The 24,839-nt window shown below is 47.5% G+C and overlaps 1 protein-coding gene and 1 non-coding gene across 5 annotated transcripts in view; both read left to right on the top strand.

The window, feature by feature from the left end:
• Positions 1-24,839, top strand: part of CAMK1D (calcium/calmodulin dependent protein kinase ID) — a 475,082-nt gene that overhangs the window by 436,955 nt on the left and 13,288 nt on the right. For all 4 annotated transcript variants that reach the window (XM_070801979.1, XM_070801980.1, XM_070801981.1 and 1 more), the window contains 3 exons: positions 980-1,055; positions 21,213-21,325; positions 22,986-23,064. In XM_070801979.1, the coding sequence (XP_070658080.1) occupies positions 980-1,055; positions 21,213-21,325; positions 22,986-23,064 (268 nt within the window). The remainder of the gene's footprint in view (positions 1-979; positions 1,056-21,212; positions 21,326-22,985; positions 23,065-24,839) is intronic.
• TRNAC-ACA (transfer RNA cysteine (anticodon ACA)) lies at positions 4,454-4,525 on the top strand. Its single transcript has one exon. It is a non-coding gene; the product is annotated as a tRNA-Cys (tRNA).

The following is a 24,839-nucleotide window of genomic DNA, read 5'->3' as shown; positions in this document are numbered from 1 at the left end:
GGGAAGCAGGATGGTAACTAAGCTCTTCCCCACCAATGCAGTTGTAGGGAGTTAATGCATCCCCAGCCCACAGAACACAGCTCAGCCTGTGACAAGTACCGTGTAACCTGGAGCTATTTCTATTTCTCTACATTCTTAAATTTTCTGCAGAGTCTATCCTAGACACTTCAACCAGATGTGTTTTTGCATAAAAAGGAGGTTTTACTTGTGAAGACGGTTTGCTTCCTTTTCTATGTTTGTTTACTCTTTGCACAAATACATACGGCAGACTGTGCTGAGTGCCAGACACCTGGTGGGTTGTTCAATGTTGGGCAGTAGCCACAGGCCAGGAACAGGAAATAATACAAAATAAACCAAGGCCCTGGACGGGCGAGTCTTGATGAATAGCGTGTTAGAACCAGGAAATGAGATTAAGTAGCATTTTTCCTGTTTCACAGATGAGAAAATAAAATGGCACAAGTGACAGATAACCCATCAAAACTTTAGAGAAGGAACTAGGGGCAGACTTGAGGCAGGGCCCCGGAGACTTGTTCTAAATCTAATCTTGACTATAAGCTCCATGAAGGCAGGAGGAGGGGGCTTCACCTGCCCGTCCCCACAGCACCTAGAAAGACCCTACGCAGGGGCCAGAAATGCTTCCTTGAATTGATTTGAGGTGAAGTCACACCCCGGGCCCCAGACTGGGTATTCACTCCTCTCTGTCTGGTCTGAGCTTTAGAACAGCACTGACATAAAATATCTCCTGTGCAGTGTGTGTTGATTGATTTACAACCTCCAGTTATACACATATGTGAACGCTCCCCTTTTGTCCAGTTACAAAAGTCAACAAATACATCAGATTGCATGTTTCTTCTCAGTTTCTAGAATCACCAAAAGTTCAGCCCAAGTAGCAGACCAAAAAAGCGAAAAGGCGCCCACAGACCGCCTTATGTTCTTGTCGTTTAAATTGTCAGGCTGTGTCTCTCCTTTGTTGTCTCAGCTCCTGAAGTCCTCGCCCAGAAGCCCTACAGCAAAGCCGTCGACTGCTGGTCTATCGGGGTGATCGCCTACATCTTGTAAGTATGACTTGCCATCTCGGCTTCTTTTTTTCTTTTTAAATGGAATTGTAACAAAATATACATTTTATTTTGTATACAAAATTGACCATTTTAACCATTTCTAAGTGTTAGAGTTGGACTGTAAAGAAAGCTGAGTGCTAAAGAATTGATGCTTTTGAACTGTGGTGGTGGAGAAGACTCTTGAGAGTCCCCTGGACTGCAAGGAGATCCAACCAGTCCATCCTAAAGGAAATCAGTCCTGGGTGTTCACTGGAAGGACTGATGTTGAAGCTGAAGCTCCAATACTTTGGCCATTTGAAAGAAGAGCGGACTCATTGGAGAAGACCCTGATGCTGGGAAAGATTGAAGGCAGGAGAAGGGGATGACAGAGGATGAGATGGTTGGATGACATCACTGACTCAATGGACATGAGTTTGGGTAAACTCTAGGAGTTGGTGATGGACAGGGAGGCCTGGCGTACTGCTGTCCATGGGGTCGCAAAGAGTCAGACATGACTGTGTGACTGAACTGAATTGAAGAGTACAATTCAGTGGCATCAAGTACATTCCCAGTATGGTACCACCATCACCACTATCCGTCTCCAGAGCTTTTTCATCTTCCCAAACAGAAACTCACTAAACATTAACTCCCATTCATTTCCCCCAGCCCCTGGCAACACCACTCTGCTTTCTGGTTCTATGAATGTGGCTTCTCTAGGTATCTCATGGAAAGGGGATCATAAATGTTTGTCCTTTTTTGTCTCTCTTTTTTTTTTACTTAGCATAATGTCCTCAGGGTTTATCCATGTTGTAGTGTGTGTCAGAACTTCATTCTTTTTCAAGGCTGAATTATATTCCATTGTGTGTATATACTACATTTTTGTTTATCCATTCATCCATCGGTGGACACTTGGGTTGCTTCCACCTTTTGGCTATTGTGAGTAATGCTGTTATGAATGCAGGTGTGCTAATACCTGTTTGCGTCCTGCTCTTGATGCTTTTGAGTGTATTCTCAGATTGCTGAGTCATGTGGTAATTCTGTGTTTAACTACTGGAGGAGCTGTCATACTGTTTTCTAAAGCAACACCAACATTTTACATTCCCAGCAGGGATGCACAAGTGTCCCATTTCTCTATATCCTTGCCATCAATTTTTTTCCATTTTTTGACAACAGCCTTCCTAGTAGGTGGAAAGATGAAGTCGTATCTCATTCTGGGCTTGATTTGCATTTCCTTTACAGCTTGTGATGTTGAGCATCTTTTCATGTACCACCTTGGCTTGACAATACAAACCAATATGAAAATATTAGGGCAAATCCAACAGAAATCACAGTAAGAGGGACTTCCCTGGTGGTCCAGTGGTTAAGAATCTGCCCTGCAATGCAGGAGACACAGGTTCAATCCCTGGTCATGGAACTAAGATCCCACGTGCCATGAACAACCAAGCCTACAGCCAAAACTAGAGCGCCTGTGTGCTGCAGCAGAGAGCCCATGTGCTGCAACAAAGACCAAATACATGTATGTTAAAACAAGAAATCACAGTAAGAAAAATGTGATGGAAACCAAAATTTAGCCTTGGAATCGCTCATTTCTTCTCAGGTGCCTTATCTCTACGACCTAGGAAACACCATGGTCATAGGCCTGTTGCACTTATTTTCAGTTTGGTTCAGTCGTTCAGTTGTGTCCGACTCTTTGTGACCCCATGAACCGCAGCACACCAGGCCTCCCTGTCCATCACCAACTCCAGGAGTCCATGCAAACCCATGTCCATTGAGTTGGTGATGCCATCCAACCATCTCATCCTCTGTCGTCCCCTTCTCCTCCTTTTTATAGTTATGTGTTGATTTGCTTAAGTTCACTGTAAAGTTATTTTTAAGTTAAAATTTCTTTTTGTAGTGATACTTTCAAACACTTGTTATGGAACATACTTTCAGGGTAGGTTTAGGTCAGTGAGTCCCTAACTAATAGCAGATGAATCTCTTCTCCTTAACATCCTCAAGGAGGGGACAAAGCCCACCACAGCCAAGAGGCTAAGAGAGACTGTGATGGGAGAAAGACTGGAAACACCCCCCTTTATTGGTTTTGTCTCATTATCTGGGAAGCAAATAGTCTTTCTACAGTATCCTTTCAACTGGCAACTTTTGCAATTTAATGAGGATTTAGCTGACAGCTCTTGTAGATTCTTGGCCTTATCACAGGAGAATTTTATCTGTTATGATGTACTTGGGTGTAGGGCTCCCACTTATGGAATTTAGGTAAAAGCCAGATTCATCTGAGCTATTATACAAAGCTAACACATTGCACCTAGAGAATGCTTTCAATTCTGAGGCACGTTGGCCATCTTCTGCAGTCGTGTGATCCTTTTTATGGAAGGAGGTGGGTTCCAGACCCTTTTGAGAATCTAATGAAAGCTGTGGATCCTCCTCCCTATAAACTCACACCCATACAATTTTGCATACTGTATTGGAGGGTCCTGGGTGAGCAGACACTGGCCATGGCCTTGTGTTATTTCCCTGGCTCCCTAAACCCTCAACTAAAGCTCTTATCCTTGACCAGCTTGACTGTGAAAGACTTAGAGAAATGAGCAATAAGCCAGTCCTCTTCCTGCAAAGCACCAAAGCAGGTATCATCTAGAGAAACCTTCCATGGGTCTAGGTGAAAGACTGACCCTTTATCTGGCCTTCTGCTTTTTTGCTTCATTACATCCGTTCTGAATCTTGAGCCATTGCTCTGGTCTGCATTAGTGTCTATATATAATTATTTCCCTGAAGTCTTGGCACTGGGGTACCATATGTCAGAATACCTGAGAGGAGGTATGTACTGCATTATTGGGATAAGCAGTTTAAAACCAAGCACTGGTGCCTTAGCTCATACTGCTTTAACAGAATACCACAGACTGAGTGACATAACCAACTGACATTTATTTCTCACAGTTCTGGAGGCTGGAAGTCCAAGGTCAAGGTGCCAGCTGGTTTGGTTCTTGGTGAGAACCCTCTTCCTGGCTTGGTGTGCAGATGGCTACCATCTTGCTGTGTCTTCCTCCTCTTGCCAAGAGGGAGGGAAAGCTCTCTGGTATCTCTTCTTCTAAGGGCACTAATCCCATCAGGAGGTCCCCACCTTAATGACCTCATCTAAATGTAGTTATCTCTCAAAGGCACTATCTCCAAATACCATCATGTTGAGGGGTAGGGTTTCAACATATGGCTTTGGGTTACACAATTTAGTCCACAGTAAATGGTTTGGTTGACCTCAGCTTAGTGAAAATATTAAAGCAGAATCCCCTTGAAACATGGACGTTTTAGGTCAGGCGTGGCACACACTTTACAATAACGATATCAAACCTTTGTATTACAGTGCAGTGTATCCTTGAGTGAAATCAGAGTTCTGCTAGTGAGGAAGAACTGCTAGTGAGGGGGCTTCCCTGGTGGCTCAGATGGTAAAGCATCTGTCTACAACACAGGAGACCCAGGTTCGATCCCTGGGTTGGGAAGATCCCCTGGAGAAGGAAATGGCAATCCACTCCAGTACTATTGCCTAGAAAATCCCATGTACAGAGGAGCCTGGTAGGCTACAGTCCATGGGGTTGCAAAGAGTCAGACACGACTGAGCGATTTCACTTTCACTTTCAGTGAGGAAGAAGGCAAGAAATGGATTTGCAGTAGGTAACACTGTGTCTGCCACGGGGCATAAGTAGGAAAATATCAGAAGGCTGACATGGTTAGAGGATCAAGACAGGATATAAGCAAGAGCCAGGGGAAGGGGAGACCTGAAAGAAAACTGACGGTTTTTTTCTTTTTTTTTTGGCCCCACTACGTGGCATGAGGTATCTTAGTTCCCCAACCGGGGGTCAGACTTGCGCCTTCTGCAGTGGAAGTACAGAGTCTTAACCACTGGGCCAGTAGGGAAGTCCCAAAAACTTAGATTGTAACCCAAGTTGTAGTGCGAAGTCAAAGAACAGTTGACCAGAGGTGTGACCTGATCTGATTTTCACTCTGCACTGTACGTGAACCCAGCCAAATATTATATTGTATACTACAGTGATGTTCATTCGAATATTATTCTGGCTACTCTTCTAACAAGGGATTAGACAGGGCAGAACAAAGACGGTTCAGAGGCTTACATTGGATGAGTGGTGATGATTGCTTCTGCCCTGGGGGCAAGGATGGAGGTGAAATGGTAGATATACTGTGGATGTGAAGGATGAAGGGTAGAGATGCTTCAAGGATAAACCCAACTTTGGGGCAGATGCTAGGAGAGTGATATAGAAACAATTTAGGGAGTAGGGAAGATTAGGAATTTCATTTTGGTCATGTTGAACTTGAGTCACCTTTGAGACACCCATTGACTACGTGTGGAGTTCAGAAATCTGGGATAGAGATACTGACAGGTTTACTGGGTATGAGCTGAGCAGTAGAATTAATACATCCCACTCCTTATCAGTGCAGTATACAATATAATATTTGGCTGGATTCCCATAGAGCATTAAGCAAAGAAATACTGTATTTCTTTGTTTTTATATTAAGTATAAACTTGATAAGCTGAAACTTGATGGTTGCCTGGTCACCACTATGTTTGCTTCAAGGATTGGTCTCAGGTTGATTTCATGATTGTGTCAGACTTCAAAATGGCAGCCTGGGTTTTTATCTTCCTTGGTACCTTCCAGAGCTCAGAGAGTCTCAAGCAGAGAACAGATGGACTTTGGACATCTCACTTATACCTTCCACAGTGCTCAGATTATTATGAGTAAAAGGCCAAATCCTAGGTATAAATTGCTACATAATAGGGCTCTTGCCTGGAGAACCACTGGTCTCAAATTCATCATTATCAGTGTCAACAACTGGCATTTCTTCAGTACATTCTCTATTCCAGGCACTGTGTGAGGTGCTGAAAATAATCAAGATGACAAAGACATGATGCCTCTCATCAGAGTACAGTGTATATGGTGGCACAAGCAGTTTCCTAAGTAGACTGAGTGACACTCAAGGCTGGTGTCCAGCTCTCATAGTTCCTGGGATGAAGCCACCATTGAGAAGGATAGGGTATTCAGGAAGGAGGGACCATCATCCCAAGGATATCCAGAAGTTTGGAAAAGACTAATGTAAGCAGAGAAGCCAGAGGACAGCATCCCAACCAGGGGAGAGATGCAGACACGGGAACTGGGGTGCCTGAGGCGTGTTTGAGGACCGCAAAATACGCTGTGAAAGGCTCTGACTGGGTTGGTATTCTCGGTTAGAAGGTCGGCTCTGGGCTGAACTAGTGTCAGAAGTGAGAACTCGTGGAACTCACACTCTGGCTACTCCGCATGGGTCCGCCATGCCTGATCTTCCTATCCCATCCTTGATCTGAAGACTGATGAGGAAGGCTGCTGAGCGGGTCGTGACCGACAGGCAGCACACAGAGAAGCCGGTGCTCCCTGGGGGAATCCATGCCGAGCCTTTGATCGTTCGTGTCGCCTGGCATGGGAAAGAGGTCAGCCTCTGCCATTTGGGGGCTGCAGCAGCGTTATTGCCCCTTGATGAGCCTGTTGCCCTGAGATATCAGCTTGTAGCAACAGTGGCTGTGACAGACACCCCATTTTCTCCTCTCCGCATGCCATTCAAACATTCCTCATTTTGTCGGCATAGATCCTTGATAAATCGGTTCTCTTTTGGATCTCCACAGTCATTAATGTTATCCATTATTTGGCAAGAGAAATATTGTTTTTTTCCTAGCAAGGAGACTCGTTTTTAAAAATCCTTTTGGTAGGTCCTTTCCCTGCCAGGAATCTTCCTTTGAGGATCAGGACTTGGAAAAAAAAAATCTTTGCCCAAGTAGCCTAAGCTGCTGGGAAGGATTGAAGATGGGTAGGCTGGACACCATAATGAATTTGTTGGTGTCTAGTCTGATGAGAAAAAGAGATGCAAGAAGTCAAAGTGGTTATCTGAGGAGCTTTACAAATAGCTGAGGAAAGAAGAGAAGTGAAAGGCAAGGGAGAAAGGGAAAGATACCCAACTGAATGCAGATTCCAGAGTATAGCAAGGAGAGATAAGAAGGCCTTCTGAACAATACAAAGAAATAGAAGAAAACAACTGAATGGGAAAGACTGGAGATCTCTTCAAGAAAATTGGAGTTACCAAGGGAACATTTCATGTAAGGATGGGCACGATAAAGGACAGAAACAGTAAGGACCTAACAGAAGCAGCAGAGATTAAGAAGAGGTGGCAAGAATATACAGAAGAACTATTTAAAAAAACAAAAAAGGTCTTAATGACCCAGATAACCATGACGGTGTGGTCACTCATCTAGAGCTGGACATCCTGGAGTGTGAGGCCAAGTGGGCCTTAGGAAGGATTACTATAATCAAAGCTAGTGGAGGTGATGGAATTCCAGCTGAGCTATTTCAAATCCTAAAAGATGATGCTGTTAAAGTGCTATTCTCGGTGTGTCGGCAAATTTGGAAAACTCAGCAGTGGCCACAAGACTGGAAAAGGTCAGTTTTCATTCCAATCCCAAAGAAAGGCAATGCCAAAGAATGCGCAAACTACATTGAGTACAGTCATGCTCATTTTACATGCTCAAAATCCTTCATGCTGGGCTTCAGCAGTATGGGAACTAAGAACTTCTAGATGTACATCTGGGTTTGGGAAAGGCAGAGGAACCAGAGATAAATTGACAACATCTGCTGGATCATAGAAAAAGCAAGAGAATTCCAGAAAAACATCTACTTCTGTTTCATTGAGATGCTAAAGGCTTTGTGTGAATCACAACAAACCAAAAAATTCTTAGAGATAGGAATACCAGACTACCTTATCTGTCTTCTGATAAACCTGTATGCAGGTCAAAAAGCAACAGTTAGAACTGGACATGGAACAATGAACTGGTTCCAAATTGGAAAAGGAGTATGTCAAGGCTATATGTTGTCACCATGCTTAACTTATATGCAGAGTACATCATGAGAAATGCTGGGCTGGATGAATCACAAGCTGGAATCAAGATTGCTGGGAGAAATATCAACAATCTCAGATAGGCAGATGATACCACTCTAATGGCAGAAAGCATAAAGTAACTAAAGAGCTCTTGATGAGGGTGAAAGAGGAGAGTGAAAAAGCTGGCCTGAAATTCAGAATTCAGAAAACTAAGATCATGGCACCCATCCCATCACTTCATGGCAAATAGAGGGGGAAAAAGTGGAAGTGACAGACTTTCTTTCCTTGGGCTCCAAAATCACTGAATACAGTGCCGGCAGCCATGAAATTAAAAGACACTTGCTCCTTGGAAGGAAAGCTATGACAAACCTAGACAGTGTATGAAAAAGCAGAGAAACCACTTTGCTGACAAAGGTCCATATACTCAAAGCTAGGATTTTTCCAGTAGTCACGTACAAGTGTGAGAGTTGGGCCACAAAGAAGGTGGAGCACCAAAGAATTGCTGCTTTAAAATTGTGGTGCTAGAGAAGACTTGAGAGTCCCTTGGACAGAAAGGAGATCAAACCAGTCAATGCTAAAGGAAACCAGTCAATGCTAAAGGATGGTTAGGGATGGATCTGCCAGATCTGCTGTGGGTGGTGAGGGCGCTTACCCATGCTGTGACCTCTGACCTCTCTGCCTAGAGGAAATCCCAGGTGAATACTCATGCGCATACCCTTACTTTTTGACTGGCTTCCTACATTGTTCCGTTTTTTAAACTAAGTCACAGAAATAAATTGACCAAGGTACACAGCATAATTAGCTTTGTAAGAATGGAACTAAGAATGCTTAACTGGCACACTAGGTCCATTTTCTGAGACAAAGGATGCTCCTTACCAAGGAACTCATCATTCTTTCCACCACTGAGAGCTGCCCCTTTATGGACCCATATGTCCCAGAGAGACAGCACAAACCCACGCTTCAGTAGGAGAGAACACGATGTGATTATTGAGCCCCAGTGAAACATCCAAGCCTGGGGTATTATGATGGTTCCTCTTCTCATTTAACCCTGATAGAAATAATGAACTGGCATTGTCAGCAGGCAGCAGTCATCATATTTTCATAAACCTCGCAGAGTGGGACATATCGCCACATCCAGGCCACCATGGGTATATAGTTTTAACCTTGGCTTTAGACATTTAAAAATGAAATTAGATCTGTTGCTTCATCTTGCTCAGATGATCTCAGGTAATTGATTCACACTAGCCAGACTCTAAAGATATTAAAACAAAACCAAAAAAAAAACCCACAACTGGAATGTCCATTTATTAAATCATAATGAGATGCATGCCCTGCAAAATAATGAGATATGCATGTCATCAGACTAGCAAGTTCCAGGAGAAAGCAGACTCCAACAGGGAGTTTCCTTAGTGACCAGGGATCAGAGCTGAGGAGTTGGGTGGACTTGGACGGCCTTGGGTGTTTTCATGAAGCCCTTCGTGGGCTCCCAGTCACCTCTGTCTCCCAAAGGTGATTTCTGGAAAGGGGGGACCACTGTTGCCACATCTCTGGTCAGAGTGGCCGTGTGCAGACGGTTCTTACACCTGCTGCTTCCCTCCACCTTAAAGACCAGCCACCACCCTGCACTCTTCTTTTGTTGTTCTAGCCTCACTGTTTTTATTTCAGCAGACATTGATGTTGGTTATAATTTGCAGGCTCACTGATTTTACTCCTGCATTTCAGTGTGGCTGCTTTTTGAGGAGTCTCAGAAAGATGCCCAATCCTCGCCACCCCCCCTGGTCTATACTGAGTGGACCTTGTGGGTGCCTAAGTGCTGTTTGTTTACGAGTCCTGCTTGACCATATTTCAGCTTCATTCATGGGCTCATGACCCTCTCTCCGCTGCTTTGGGAGAAGGACTATTAGTGGTCTGTTGACAGTTGGTTCACCTCTAACCCTTAGGAAAGAACCAAGCATAAAATACTCTCTGGTTTCAAGAAGTGGGTGCAGGGATATGCACAGGGTGATGGAGGAAATTTTACAAACAGTACCACTGAGGTCAAGAAATGCTCCATTTTCCACAGTGGTGGGAGCAATTTCCTGCCAGTGACTTTGGGGAAGGTGAAGTTCACCCCATCTGTGCCTTTGTCTCTGCAAAGGCCCAGGTGGTGGGGCGAGGGAGGTGCGCTTCCCCAGTGGCTCAGCAGTAAAGAATCTGCCTGCAATGCAGGAGATGCAGGTTAGATCCCTGGATCGGGAAGATCCCCTGGAGAAGGAAATGGCAGCCTACCCCAGTATCTTGCCTGGGAAATCCCATGGACAGGGGAGCCTGAGAGGCTACAATCTGTGGCGTCACAAAGAGTTGGACACAACTTAGTGGCTAAACAACAACAAGATAGAAAGGATGCCCGGTGGGAGAAGCAGGAAGAGAATGTCTCCTTTTCCACACTGAACAGTGTGGCTTCAGGACAAATGGAAGAGCATTTCACTCCCTCTGCTCACTTACTTCATGTAAGCATCATCTCCTGGAGACTGTCATTTAAGTAGCATGTAAATGCTTCGGGATATTTAGCCTGGAGGATGGAAGGCAGGGGATTGACATTTGCTCACTTAACTAACATTTATTGAAACTAATACGTGTCGGGCAATATGGCATGGCTGCTGAAATGGATTCATTACCGCCCTGGCCACACAGGCGCTTCCTGTCTGCCAGAGGCAACAGGCAGTAACAGATAAATTACAATCTGGTCTTGCTGCCTGTCCCTAAGGTGGGCGGCAGGAGCTGGTGGAGGCGGGGGGACTCCCAGGAAGAGATATGGACCCTGCCCAAGCCTTGAGGAAGGCTCCCCGAGAGTGGCGTACAGTGACCTGGACTTGGAAGGATTGTCTTCAAGTATCTACCAGGTTGTCAGGCAGGGGAAGTGGTTAATTCTCTAAGACCCAATTATCTAAAGATATCGTGTGCTTACTGTGTTGGATAAAAGATGTCTCATTCAATTTGGGACGTAATTTTTAAAATATAACTTGGAAGGGTTGATCCAGCTTTGAACTTATGTATCACCAATACTTAGCGATGGGGAAAGTAAAATCTCCGAATATCAGGATGTTTCATTTGTCTAGCACCACACCGAGTGAACGAAAGAATCAATCTAGGCTTTTATTATGTTTTAAAAGGTTTATCCTCTGGAATGGAGCATGCCAGCACGGAGGCTGGAGGCAGGTGGTACAGGTTTTCTTTTGGTTAGAAAACCAAAAGGCGCACAGAGAGGAAAGTGGCCAGCTCGCCGGGAGCTGTAATAATATGAGTCGTGAGTTCAGACCTCTTAGTCTGAGCTGGGTTTGTGACCAGAAAGAGAAGAGATGGAGGTGGGAAGAGGAGAAGTACCAGTTCACACCAGCAATTCTGGAAACGACCGTGGAGGTGGTTCAGAAGGAGGGACCAGGAGCCCATGACTCAATGGCAGGTACAGGTGCTCCAGGGCTGCACACAAGACCACACCGCAGCTTCCAATAGGCTTGCCGTGCTCTCACAGTGCACGTCCGAGGATGAGCCTCTGAGGGTGGAAGCAATTTCTAGTCATCCTCAGAAGTGCCTTGTGGGAACTTCTCTGGAGGTTCAGGGGTTAAGACTCCACGCTTCCAGTGCAGAGGGCATGGGTTCCACCCCTGGTCTGAGAACTGAGATCCTGCATGCCACATGGCACAGCCAAAAAGTAAAAATTTTTTTAAAAGCGCCTTGTGAGAGAGCTGTTGGAGGCTAGGGGACAAGCAAAAAGTGCAATCAAAAGCCAAGGCCAACAACAGGATGGAGGTACAAGACATTTCCCAAGTGTGGCTGTTAGTCTGCACAGATTCGTAACTGCTTACCCAGCAGAACTTGAGAGAGAAGGAAGACGGGCTGGAGGAGGGAGGCAGAGAGCAAAAACCCTACAAGATGCACAAGTGGAGTTGGCAATCTGCCCGGGGTTCAGAATCATCAGTTAGCGCCCCTGTTAATCACCTCCAGACTGGATGTTTGCACTCCTTGCTGCAAATTCATCACTCGTGAGAACTAATTCTAGCTGCTGAAAGTTTTGCCGTGTTTCTCCTAACGCAACATTCCTGGCTGTTGGAAGCTCCCCTCACTTATCCTCCTCTGACCGCCCCCTTCCCCACCTCCAATCCACTGTCAGCAGAGGCTGAGTTGAAAGTGGGTTTATCTGAACCTCCCTCGGAGGTGTTTCCCTTGTGTGCTCACCGCCTAGACTTCCTGGGGATGCTGTCCTTTAGGCTGATGCAAGAATCAAAAAGTTACACATTTGGAAGTAGGTCCCTGGATCATAGCACACCTTTGGACGATGTCTTGTCCAGCCCAACCCTTTACTGTGGACAAGTTTTATTTTATTATTACTATTATTTGGTAACTATTTTACTCCAAATGGAGTATGCTGCCAATTTCTCACGCTTGGGGAAGAGTTTGTCCTTCTTCCCCTCCTGCCCAACTCCTGGACTTCAGCTCCAGTTATATATAAACTTTCTAAGGGATGTGTGTCCCGTCTCCCCTCTAGTGTCCCTTTTTTTTCCTCATCTAGAGCTTTCCCTGGTCGGCTTCCACCTTCTCAGCTTTCAAAGTATTAACCAAATTTCAGGGGTAACGGGACATTTGGCCGTTGCGTTTCACCAAGGGCGCCTTGCTGAAGTCAGCCTGCACATGGTTCTAATACGTGAACTTTCCCTCGTCCCTTTCAGGTTTGCAAGGAGGAAGCTCTGGCATGCACATAAGCAAATCTCTAGTTGCTAAAGTAATTGCATTACATCTTTGTAAACATTCAGGTCTTACCGGTCATTCTGGTCTACAAATCCGAATAATGTGCTGATATCTGTTTTGCTAAGTGAGCCTTGCAACTAAGCACCAGAGATTTGACAGCTTAAAAAGCTTTGCTTTGTTTTATTATTTTAAAAAATCTGTCCTATTAACCAGAGTAAGAGGACGAGAACTCAGATTGCTTAGTACATGTTCCAGACATTCATCCAGTAAACACTTGTTGAGTCTCACAGACAGCCAAGACGCAGGGCCAACTGGTGGCTGCCCAGGGGTTGTTATACATCCAGCAGACTCTGCTCTCCAGAGGAGGAATGCCCAGGTTTGATTGAGGTTTCAGGTGTTTTTCAGAGACCAACTGGGCCTGGGTTGGCCCTTCTCAGTTTCTCTGGTTTGCAATATACATAGAAGTTTGTTGTTTCGCCCAATTACACTGTTGTTGTTCAGTCACTAAGTGATGTCAAACTCTTTGTGACCCCATGGACTGCAGCACGCCAGGCTTCCCTGTCCTTCACCATCTGCTGGAATTTGCTCAAACTCATGTCCATTGAGTCAGTGATGCCATCCAAGCATCTTGTCTGTTGTTCCCTTCCCCTCCTGCCTTCAATCTTTACCAGCATCAGGGTCTTTTCTAAAGAGTTGACTGTTCGAATCAGGTGGCCAAAGTATTGGAGCTTCAGCATCCGTCCTTCCAGTGAATATTCAAGATTGATTTCCTATAGGATTGACTGGTTTGATCTCCTTGCTGTCCAAGGAACTCTCAAGAATCTGCTCGAGCACCACAGTTTGAAAGCATCAATTGCATAAAAATACTTTCCTCACTAATATGCCTTTGAGTAAGTGTTCTCAGGGAAGCTTGAGCAATTTCCTAGAATTGAGGACTTCTTGATAAAAGGCTTGGAAATACCCATCCTCAAAGATCAAGGTTGAAAAGCAGGTCTACAGAACATCCTGTCTGCACATCTATCACATACTATCATGACTAGAGGTGGTTTCTCTCTCCTTCCCTTCCAGAGCAGTGTAGAAGCTGAGGTCAGGATGTACAGTCAGTCATGAATGATTCTGAGACTTGGTACAAAATTTTTAATTATATTGTTCTGTTTCCACGTTAAAAGGGTAGGACACTGGACTGAGTCCCTTCAGACTCATCTGTTCCTCTCTCCCACTCCCTTGGGTCTTCCAGATGGTGAGCGGGGTCTCACTGCACAATATTTCAGCAGAGGGAAGCTGAAAAGTTAGATGGAGCTGGTAGAATAGAAAAGAGACAAACAAGGGGAGATAAGAGGGGGGAGCTGGCATTTAATGACTGCAATGTGATGGGCACTTTTCCTATGTTATATCTTTTACCTGTATCCATCTGTTCATCTATCTGTGTGTTATATGTAATATAGATTATTATACAATGTGTGTGATATATGTTATAATATCTCTTATAATGTGGGTCCTATTTTCGTTATTTTACAAAAGAACTTGAGACTGGGAGACAATACATAATTTCCCCAAAGTCACTCTACCAGGCCTTGTTGGAGCCAGAATTTGAATCTGTGTCTTTTATCTCTCTGAATCCCAGGCTGAGGAAGCCACACCACGAAATGCCTCTGAAAGCAAAGTCAGCCCTCAGAGGACAGGATTTGCAAAGTCACCCACCTCTTCATCTTCACGCTCTTCCTCCAGTTAGACTAAAGGGCGCGTTCTGGTTTGCTGTTTCCAGATGATGCCTCAGTTGTCAGTGTGGACTGCTGCACTCAGAGGCTTTTTATGTAGAATATTTGCAGTGTGTTTGGGCACTTGTGCTGTGTGTGTGTTAGTCACTCAGCCATGTCCGACTCTGCAACCCCATGGCCTGTAGCCTGCCAGGCTCCTCTGTGCATGGGGATTCTCCAGGCAAGAACACTAGAGTGACTTGCCATGCCCTCCTCCAGGGGATCTTCCCAACCCAGGGATCAACCCAGGTCTCCCTCATTGCAGGTGGATTCTTTACCAGCTGAGCTACCAGGGAAGCCCAGGAGGCACATTTCAGATGCTCAGAAGATTTGCTTGTATGTGTTGCTTGCTTTCCCAGCTACACTGGGTAAGAGAGGCAGGCTGGAACTTCTGCCCATGCCTGAGCTCCAGGGTCTGGACGGCAGCTTTTCTATCGTCTGTACCCCCTGCTGCAGTGCAGGGGAGCCAAGCGCTGAACCAGGGCTACCGGATGTGACCTTATTGGGGTTTGGTTCAGCAAAGACTCGGGTTCACTTTTCTTCATCCCTGTCTCCCACTGATGGGCCACCTCCTGTCTTTCTAGAAGGCAGGCTGGGGTAGGACATTAGGTGTTGATCTCCTAACTGTAAGGACACAGCTGCCCAGAGCTGCTTCCCCGAGGAGGGCTGTGTCTATTGAAGAGACAGGTTGGACTTGCCAGGTGCTGTGGTGACGCGTTGGGGCTGTCCCTGGTCCCTTCCCCTCCGTGTTCTCCACCATGGTTGATGCAGCCCCCGTGGTCCACGCTGGAGACCTGGGAGGCATCCTGGCCTTCCCTTTCTCCATAGCTAATCACCTCATCTTCCTGTTTTTCCCTCTGGACTCCTTTTGGAATCCATTCCCCCAACCGCTACCACTGCCTGTGCCTCCGGTCCTTCCCATGTCTGCTCACAGCAGCTAACTTGTCTTCCTGCCTCAAACCCACCCTCCACACAGCTGCAAAGTCAGTTGCCCACATGGCTCCTCTGTTCTCTGTGCTAAGTCACTAATTCCTATCTGATTCTTTTTCGACCCCATGAACTATAGCCTGTCAGGCGCCTCTGTCCTTGGAATTTTCCAGGCAAGAGTACTGGAGTGGGTTGCCATTTCCTTCTCCAGGGGATCTTCCTGACCCAGGGATCAAATCCATGTCTCCCACTTGGCAGGTGGATTCTTTACCACTGAGCCACCTTTATCCATTTATCCATCAGTGGACATAGAATTTTTTCACATCTTGGCCATGCTACAGTGAACACAGGAGCACATGTATCTCTTCATGGCACTGATGTCATCTCCTTTAGGAATATATCCTGAAGAAGGATTCCTGGATCACGTGGTGGTTCCATTTTTAATATTTGGAAAACATCCGTATCATTTTCCATAGTGGCTGCACCATTTTGCATTCTCACCAACAGTGCACAAGGGTTCCGTTTTCTCCACATCCTAACACTTGTTAACTTTCATTATTTTTTTGTTGTTAATAATGACCATCCTAACAGGTATAAGTGTAATAACTCATTGCCTGTCACTGCTTCTGATACCAGCTCCTTCCTGTCTTCTCTGTGTCTGTCTCTCAAACCAAAAGTCAATAAGGAAAAGCAGAACCTTAAATCAGGTCTAAGAAATATGCAAGAAGTTAGAAGGCTGCAGTGAATTATGACAGTAAAGTTACATAAAAGCAGAAAGAGGTAACAACTGATTGTTATCTGGAATTCTTTTCAGCAGGCATCCATTTGTGTAAGGACACTGATATTGTCCAAGGTCAAAGGAGGAGGTGGAACATCCCTTAATTAGCACAATTATTGCAGTCAAGTCTCGGGACCACTCAGTGGAAGCTCTAACCCTATCACACCATTTCATTTTCCAAGAATAACTGTGCCTTGCTGGACCAGCCATGGTTGGCTGTGGGTGATTTTCACTTTCATTTATGTTAACAGCCTTCTTCATGGAAAACTTCCTCCATGAGACTTGTCCACAAAACGGTAGTGGCGTTTTAGGTAACCCAATGCATTCTCTCTACAAACAGAGGCCAGGTTGCTCCCAGCACCTGGCCTTGCTCACTGGGTTCTTCTGGAACGTCAGTCAGTGGCACCGAGCTTTGCTGATTTCCCACCTTCCGGGAGGGTGGTGTGCAGGAGGGAGGAGTCGGGATGAGTGAGGACTCCGATGGTGTCCTGGGCTGTGCTGCAGTGGGTGCTCCTGCATCCTTCCTTCATCCTTGTCTCTCTTTCAGAGCCCAGCCAGAGGGCTCAGCAGCCAGCGGTGAAACCCCGTCTCCAAGAGCATGTTTGTTCATCCAGACATTGACCCAGGAATTGCCATAGGTAGACCCTGAGCTGAGCACTAGAAATCCAAGAAGAAAGAAAAACACGAGACATGGTCCTGCCTTGAGGAGGGTGTGGAGATCAGGACAGTGTGCCGTAAGGAAGGGTCACAGAGCAGGGCACCCACACTGCCTGGAAGCAGAGGGCTGGGTCTTCCTAGTAACACCCTAGCTGGGATGTGCCAGTTGGAAAGGGCCAGGGGAGGGTAGCCCAGGTAGAGTGCAGACCTTCATTTCGGTCCAGAAATAAAAAGTACTCTGTGGACTGCAAACCAACCCTAAGCATCTTAGCAGCTAGACCCAGTATCTGGGAAATGGGGAGGTCGGGTCCAGTGGCTGGGCTCTGTTTGCAGTTGAAGGGGCCAGTGGGCAAAGGAAAGGGCCTGCTGAGAGAATTCAAAGTCAAAACTGAAACCTAAGGTTCAGTTCTCAAGCCTCCTTCCCTTTAGTGAACAAGCAAGACAGTTAAGAACAGACCCGGAATCAGACAGACAGGGCTCGTGTCCCGACTTCGCTGCAAGTTAGCTTCTCTGCCTTTAAAATGAGAATTATACAAGGGACTGTATACAGGGCTCTGGTGTGAAGGGACCGCAAGGAACAACACCGTGACCTTGAGACTGACGGCAGCTGAGCCGTAATTGCCCTGACCCTCAGTGATCAGGGAGGAGGAAGCAGTTACCCCGCCCAAGGGAGAGTGTGGCAGAGCCCCCTCCCTGGGAGCAGCACTGCCCTGGGCTCAGCGCTGTAACCAGCCTGAGTCTCAGTGGAAGGGGCCAGGGCATCGCCCTGCCCTGCCCTCCTCCCCCATCTCCCCTGGGGTCCCCGCTGGCTGACCCCCCAGCAGATGTCAGAGAATTCAGCCCTCAGCAACCCTCCATACAGGCCAGCCTCCCGGGGACAGAGCAGAGTGGAGGGTGGCTCTGCAGGTCCAGGCAGGCTGTCAGAGATGCTCCCCTCCTGGGGGAGTGAGGTTTAAGTGAGAGAATAGAGCAAAGCGCATGGTGGGACTTTTGACCCAGAATAAGTGTTCAGCTGAGGCTACACTAGAACCCAGTGTACGTCTGTTTAAGTGTGCCAGAGGAGATGAGACGACAGACGGAGTAGCAGAGGGAAGACGGGAGGGGTAAGCATGCTCCCTGGATGGCCCTCCAAGGCTGGAATGGACGTGAGTGAGGAGCTGGTGGAGCCGGGTTGCTGGCACTGGGGGGACCGTCTGTCGTGGGCAAGTTCAGACGTTATCCTGAACCACGGGCTTCTTGTTCTAGAACAATTGGGAATAGCTTTATCGTCTTTGAGAACCTGTCAATTTGTAGGGTATTTAGCTGGTTTGATATGTAAAATGTGAACACAGAGATGAAAATGAAGCCTGCAAATGGGCAGGCCCAGGACTGTGGAAGTCAGCATCCTGTATATGGAGATAGAAACATCTCACAGTTGTCATTTCTGCTAATTAAACCTGCCACACAAACCACTCATGAAATAGCCTCGCCTGGGAGCCCTGTGAAATTTCTAGGTCTGAGGAAGATTTTACAACCTCTCCTTGCCCTTCCATTCTGTTTCCATCCCTGTTTTAAAACCTTCTTTCTTAATTTTAATTTAGTCCTCAAGCTCCATCCGTTTCCTTTCTTTCCATTCTCAGTGAAAGTGAAAGTCGCTCAGTTGTGTCCGACTCTTTGCGACCCCATGGACTATTTTAGTCCATGGAATTCTCTAGACCAGAATACTGGAGTGGGTAACCTTTCCCTTCTCCAGGGGATCTTGCCAACCCAGGAGTCGAACCCAGGTCTCCCACATTGCAGGCGGATTCTTTACCAGCTGAGCCACCAGAGAAGCCCAAGAATACTGGAGTAGGTAGCCTATCCCTTCTGCATCGGATCTTCGACCCAGGAATCAAACTGGGGTCTCCTGCATTTCAGGTGGATTCTTTACCAACTGAGCTATCAGAGAAGCCCTCCATCCTCAGTACCAAAACACAAAAAGTATTTTGTGTTTCCCCTCCCCAAGAGAGCTAAAACCAGAAGAAATCAAATTACTTTAAGAAGATTGGCACATGAAGAATAAATCTTCCTTGAAATTTTCTTAAAGATTTTTTTCCCTTGAAAGCCGAACTGTAAAATAAAACACACTCTGTTGTTAACAAACAGAAGCCTCACGTATCTACAATTTCGCTGTTTTCCAAGATGAACTAACATTTCGCTCTGTCTGCTTTTCCTAATATGCACATTTCATTTACCCTAAATCCTCATTATGGGAAACATTTCTGCGTCTGTCTCTCAGCCCCAGGCTTTCCTGGGAAGTGAAATATGGGCTTCGTGGTTTCAGAAGCACTGGCTCTCACTCATTTCGCCAAAAGCAGCAAATCTTTAAAAATGAAATTTTCCAGGCTCTTAGCCCCTAAACCAACCCTGTAGGGAGAGATGGTTTTGAATCTTATCGGCCCACAGAATGTCTCACAGCATTTAAAAGTGTCGTCAGCCCTTCCCCTATACAGCAGAGGCAGCGAGGCTGTGCAGAGTGCAGGAGCGGCTGAAAAAATGTACTGAAAGCTATGCTTTGGCCCTTTATTAAATTTCTTACTTGCCGACAGCCTCAGTCCCTCAAAGGCCTGGAGCCTGTTGATGCCTGTTCCTTTGTTCTCATTAAACTGGTCTCTGGGCTGTAGCTGTGCTTTGAACAACACTGGGCTGTGTGGGAAGATTCCGGGCTCGTCTAGGGGCAGGACTCTCTCACGGTGGCTGCTGCCACCCTGGGGGTTGTCTCAGGCCCAGAACCAAGTTCTGTGCCATCCAGCTTTCTGCCCAGCCTTCTGGAATTCAGCCTTGCCCTCTGCTCTGTCCATCACAGTCACAGTGTAAATCTCATCCCTTTCTGATGTCCAGTCCCAACCAGGGCCTGCCCCTGTCTTCCCCGTCCCTCCCTCCCCCACCCAGGCCTCAAGCATGGACCAGATCTTTCCCTTGGTCTCCCAGCCAGTCAAGGGCTTCACAGGTGGCTCTAGCAGTAAAGAACCCACCTGCCAATGCAGGAGATGCCGGAGACAAGGGTTCAATCCCTGGGTCAGGAAGATCTCCTGGAGGAGGCCAGTGGCAACCGACTCCAGTATTCTTGTCTGGAAAATCCCATGGACAGGGGAGCCTGGTGGACTATATTCCATGGGGTCACAAAGAGTCTAATGTGACCGCAAAGAGTCTAACATGACTGAAGCAACTTAGAATGCATGCACGCACAGCCAGCCAAACAAATTGGGAGAAGGCAGCACAGAGCTGCAGCATCTTAAAGCCAAAAAAATGTTAGGAATTTTCCAGTCTGGCCTCTTTGTGTTTAGATGAGGACATCTTGGTCCAGAAAAATGTATCACTGGCCTATTAGTGGTGAAGGTCACGTCAGAGCTGGTAGCAGACCTGGGCGGGAGAACCCACAGTTTCATGGCACGAGTTGCTTTATGGGTATTTAATAAAAATTCCCTATTGTGACTGTCAGTACCTCTAGAACTAGAAGTTTTCTCTACCAACATCCTAAATAATTTTTTTGTTGGACTGCCTGCCCCTCACAACTTGTGGAATCTCAGTTCCCCGATCAGGAATGGAACCCAGGCCCACTATAGTGAAAGCTCCAAGTCCTAACCACTGGACCTAGATTATCTTTGAAAATTCAATTTTAAGGGTTTATTGGGGAAAGGGTTATGGTATTATAACTTATGTCAGCTTCTGCTTATTACATGTTAATGGGAGAAACTGTAACCTTTCAGATACCCAGGTTGGATGTGGTAGGGTGAAACTGTGCGTTTTGGGGCCGCTTATGGCAACTTGGTTACTCAGGTTTGTAAAAATTTCCCTATTTTGCTCTGATTAAATAAAGTGAACCTGGAAGGGTTCTAAAATGTATTTGTTTTCATTTTAGTCCCTAAGTCATGTCCGGCTCTTTTGCAGTCCCATGGACCGTAGCCCGCCAGGCTCTTCTGTCCATGAGATTTCCAGGCAAGAATACTGGAATCCCTTAGAGGAGGGTTGCCATACCCTCCTCTAAGGGACGTTTCCAACCCAGGAATCTAACCTGCATCTCCTGCAGTGAAGGCAGATTCTTTATTGCTGAGTCACCAGGGAAGCTCTCTATAGAGTACACTGAACATATCTTCTGTTTGTTTCCTTAACCTGTCTTCTACTGGGGATGATATCACGGGGAGTAAGATCAGAAACGTTTAAGATGAATTCAGTGTACATGTTCACCCTCTGTCACCACCTGGGTTAACTCTTTTTGCTGCCTGTGAACTTCTGTGCCACGTGAACCCATGGGAGGTTCGGATTCTTGGCTGAGATTGTGTGTGCAGCACACTCAGGGCAGGTTTCTCCACTCGAGCGAAGACAGCTCTTCCTCCAGCCGGACGTCGAGCCACCACGTGGAGCTGGTTCCACAGCTGGTTCAGATCCTTATGCCTTCTTGTCTTCCAGGCTCTGCGGCTACCCTCCTTTCTATGACGAAAACGACTCCAAGCTCTTTGAGCAGATCCTCAAGGCGGAATATGAGTTCGACTCCCCCTACTGGGATGACATCTCCGACTCGGGTAGGTCTCATGGCTCGGGGACCCCTACACCCAGACCACCTCCATCTCCGACAGGCCCTGGGGGCTCAGAATGGTCCTGAGCTAACACTTTGAATTGAGTTGTGAGCGAGGAGAGGCTTGGGCCATGTGCCCCAGCCGGGCTGGGCCGGGGACTCACTCCTGCCCTGCTCGGCCACACGCTGCTCTGGGTGCTCTGGAGTGAGACCGTGTTTGCTGTTGGTTTACTCGCTCAGTCGTGTCCGACTCTTTGCGACCCCACGGACCACAGCATGCCAGGCTTCCCTGTCCTTCACCACCTTCCGAAGTTTACTCAGACTCATAAACTCCAGGAGATAGTGTTAGCTCGTGTTTATTGAGTGCTTACTGTGTGCTAAAAACCGTGAGCTCCAGATGTGTGCTAGCTCACCCAGTCCTTGGGACAGGACAACCTGTCAGGTGGGGAGTCCTTTTAGCCCCATTTGACAGATAAGGAAACTGAGACCCCAGAAGGTGAAATAACCTGACTAAAGCCACACAGGTAGTAAGTGACAGAGCTGGGGTTTGAACCCATACCTTCAAGCCAGAGCCCGCACCTCAGCTACTGTGCCACAGGAAACATTGCCAGGGAAGTTCACCATTTCCCCCTCAGGGAGAACAATCAAACCCAAGGCCCGCAGGAGCAGATCAAACGTCTCTAACTTCACCTTCCTCCCTAACAGAGGAGGATGGTGACACTACTCCCTCACTCTGGCAGGTGGTATAAGGATCAAATGAAATAATGAACCACCTATCCAAATATCACACACTTGCACTGTTTCCTCCTAACTGGAAATGCCTTGCTTTCTTCCTCAGTCTTCTAAAACCTGGGATGGGACTGTGGTCCTCCAAGGCTTTCAGGAAAGGGCCGCATGGGGACTAGTTTACTTCTGAGCTGGGAAGGGCACAGCTGTCCCCCAGAAGTCCAGTCCTGCGGGCAGTGAGCTGCTGGGCCCCCGAGGTGACAGATTTCCCCCCGGCACATGTCCCCCAGTTCTGGGACCCAGCCCCTCCCCCACCCCCACGCGCTCAGCGTCCTGCCCAGGCCACACCCACTGCTGGGCCTCCAAGCAGTTCCTCCTCCACCAGGGCACACCTCCTGCCTCAGCATTTCCTGCTCGCTGTTTGTCGTCACCCTCGGGGGCTGCAGGGGGCGCTTCTGGCGGGCTGTGTGTCCGCAACCCCAGGGCTGACCCAAGCCCTGGGGAGCCTAGTGGGTGCTTGGGCGATTTCGTTGAATCCGTGATGTCTTAACATGGAGAAGACATCAACGAAACAGCTCCCTGAGGCAGCGGTGAGCTGAGTGAGGGGCACCTGGTGACAAGGATTGTTCCTCTCTTGCCTGGACCACAGGTACCACTCGCTGCCTGCCGGCAGGAAGGGACTCCGAGCCAGGAGGCGGGTCCCAGGCCAGGCTCAGCTGCCTCCTCGTTCACTGCGTCACCACTCAGAACCTCAGATCTCAGCTTCTCTTTTCCCCGAACGCTGGTGCTGCCTGCCTTTTGTCCCAGCTCCCTAGTGGCTGTGGAAGGCTGGTCTCATATTTGTCGTGGTACCCTTGATACTCCCAAAGACCCACTGCTATCTTATTGTCACATCTCAGGCCACACACTGATTCCTCTCCATGCACCTTCTTTTTGAACAGCAAAAGACTTCATTCGGAACCTGATGGAGAAAGATCCGAATAAAAGATACACATGCGAGCAGGCAGCTCGGCACCCATGGTAAGAATGTCACCCACTCGAGGGGCCAGTCGGCTGGGTCTCCACTGTGAAAACCACGGCGAGGCTTGGCGTCCCGTGGGGCCAGCGCTTTCTTCCTTTCCCCACCCAACCTTGGAGGACACGGTCTCTGAAGGCACTAATGACAGATGCACAAGAAATAGCTGTAGCTTTTTTACTTTATGTGAAATATTTTAGGCTCGTTTTTATTGAAGATAATCCCCCAAGGAGGCTTTAAGAGCGGAGTTTTATTCCTTGAGCTTATTACTCAGCCAGTAAGTAGATTGAGGTTATATGTTCTTTTTCTTTTAAGATGCTTTTCAAGTTAGTGTTTCGTCATCTCCAGTGGGATGAATTGATAGTTTATGACATCCTGGACTACATTTCCTGTGGTGCCCTGAAGGTGAAGTCGCTCAGTCGTGTCCAACTCTCTGCAACCCTGTGGACTGTAGCCTACCAGGCTCCATGGGATTCTCCAGGCAAGAGTACTGGAGTGGTTTACCATTTCCTTCTCCAGGGGACCTTCCCAACCCAGGGATCGAACCCCGGTCTCCTGCATTGGAGGCAGACGCTTTAACCTCTGAGCCACGAGGGAAGCCTGAAGCCACCTTCTGTGCCACTTACTAGGGTTGAACCTGGTGACTTTGGGTTTATACTTCTCTGAGCCTTAATTTTCTCATCTTTCAAGTGAGGATGACGGTACCTAGTTTTGGGGGTCAATGTAAGAAGCAGTGTCTGAGATCACGTGCACACATAGAGGGTTTAGCCCATCTGGCACGTAGCAAATGCGTCATTAAGCTCTCTTATTAAAGCATCATGAGCCTCCTTTTTTAGACAAAGGCCAGGAGTAGTAAAACAGCCGGTACAATATGCGGACTGTCGATGTTGGCAGAGGGGCAAGGCAGGGCTGAGTATCAGCAGGACTTCACAGAGATGCCTGCCTTGTGCTCTGAAAAGCCTGTCATCAGGCCACCTAGGGTGGGGCAGGGATTCCAGGCTGCATAAGCCTCCTGGGCCAGGCCTGGGGGCTTACACTGTACACCCATCTATGAAGCTGCAGCGTTTAGTGAGAGTGGACGGGGAGAACTGAAAGATGAGACTGTAAAGGAGAGACCCAGCAGGTTCTGGCGTGAGCTTCAGCTGGGCCCGGTGGACCCCAGTCCTGGACTCGGGCTGTGCTGTGTGAGCCAGCTCTTTAAACTTTGGGCCTCGCCTATGGCTCTGAGATAGGAAATAACAGTGGTATATATCCTAGAGGGATTTTCAAGGGAGCAAATGAGATAATCCATGTGAAGAAGAGTACCTAATAATCTCCAATCTATTGGAATTCTTCTGCTTTTGGGCAGTGGGGACCCCAGACAGGTTTTAAGCTGAGTGATCAAATTTGCATTTTCAAAACCTCAGCCTGGCAGCAGGATTGGGGACTAGGAATGGGAGGTGCCAGGAGGGGCTGAGCGGTCACGTGGAGAGGGCTGGCCCCAGGAGGGTGGAGGTGGTCTGCCCAGTGTCCCAGGAATGCAGGGAGGGGGCGGAGACAGGCCAGGGGTGGGGAAGCTACGGGTCCCGCGCTGACCCGTGAAGCGGTGAGGTTATTCCAGATTGTCCAGTTCAAGGGGCTGGGAGGATGCTGTGCTGTGGGAACAGGTGGGCTGGAGTAAAAGAGAATGAGGGTGCTGTGTCATCTTGATGCAGATCTGTTCTGGTGGGTGCTTTGCAGAATGAGTCTGGAGCTCAGGAAAGATGTCAAGTCTGAGATGACTTCAGGGTCATCAGCCTGG

Source organism: Bos indicus, chromosome 13 (assembly GCF_029378745.1).
Source record: "Bos indicus isolate NIAB-ARS_2022 breed Sahiwal x Tharparkar chromosome 13, NIAB-ARS_B.indTharparkar_mat_pri_1.0, whole genome shotgun sequence".
Taxonomy (NCBI): Eukaryota; Metazoa; Chordata; class Mammalia; order Artiodactyla; family Bovidae; genus Bos; species Bos indicus.
The sequence above is the reverse complement of the archived record's forward strand: the minus strand, read 5'-3'. Positions and strand labels throughout refer to the sequence as shown.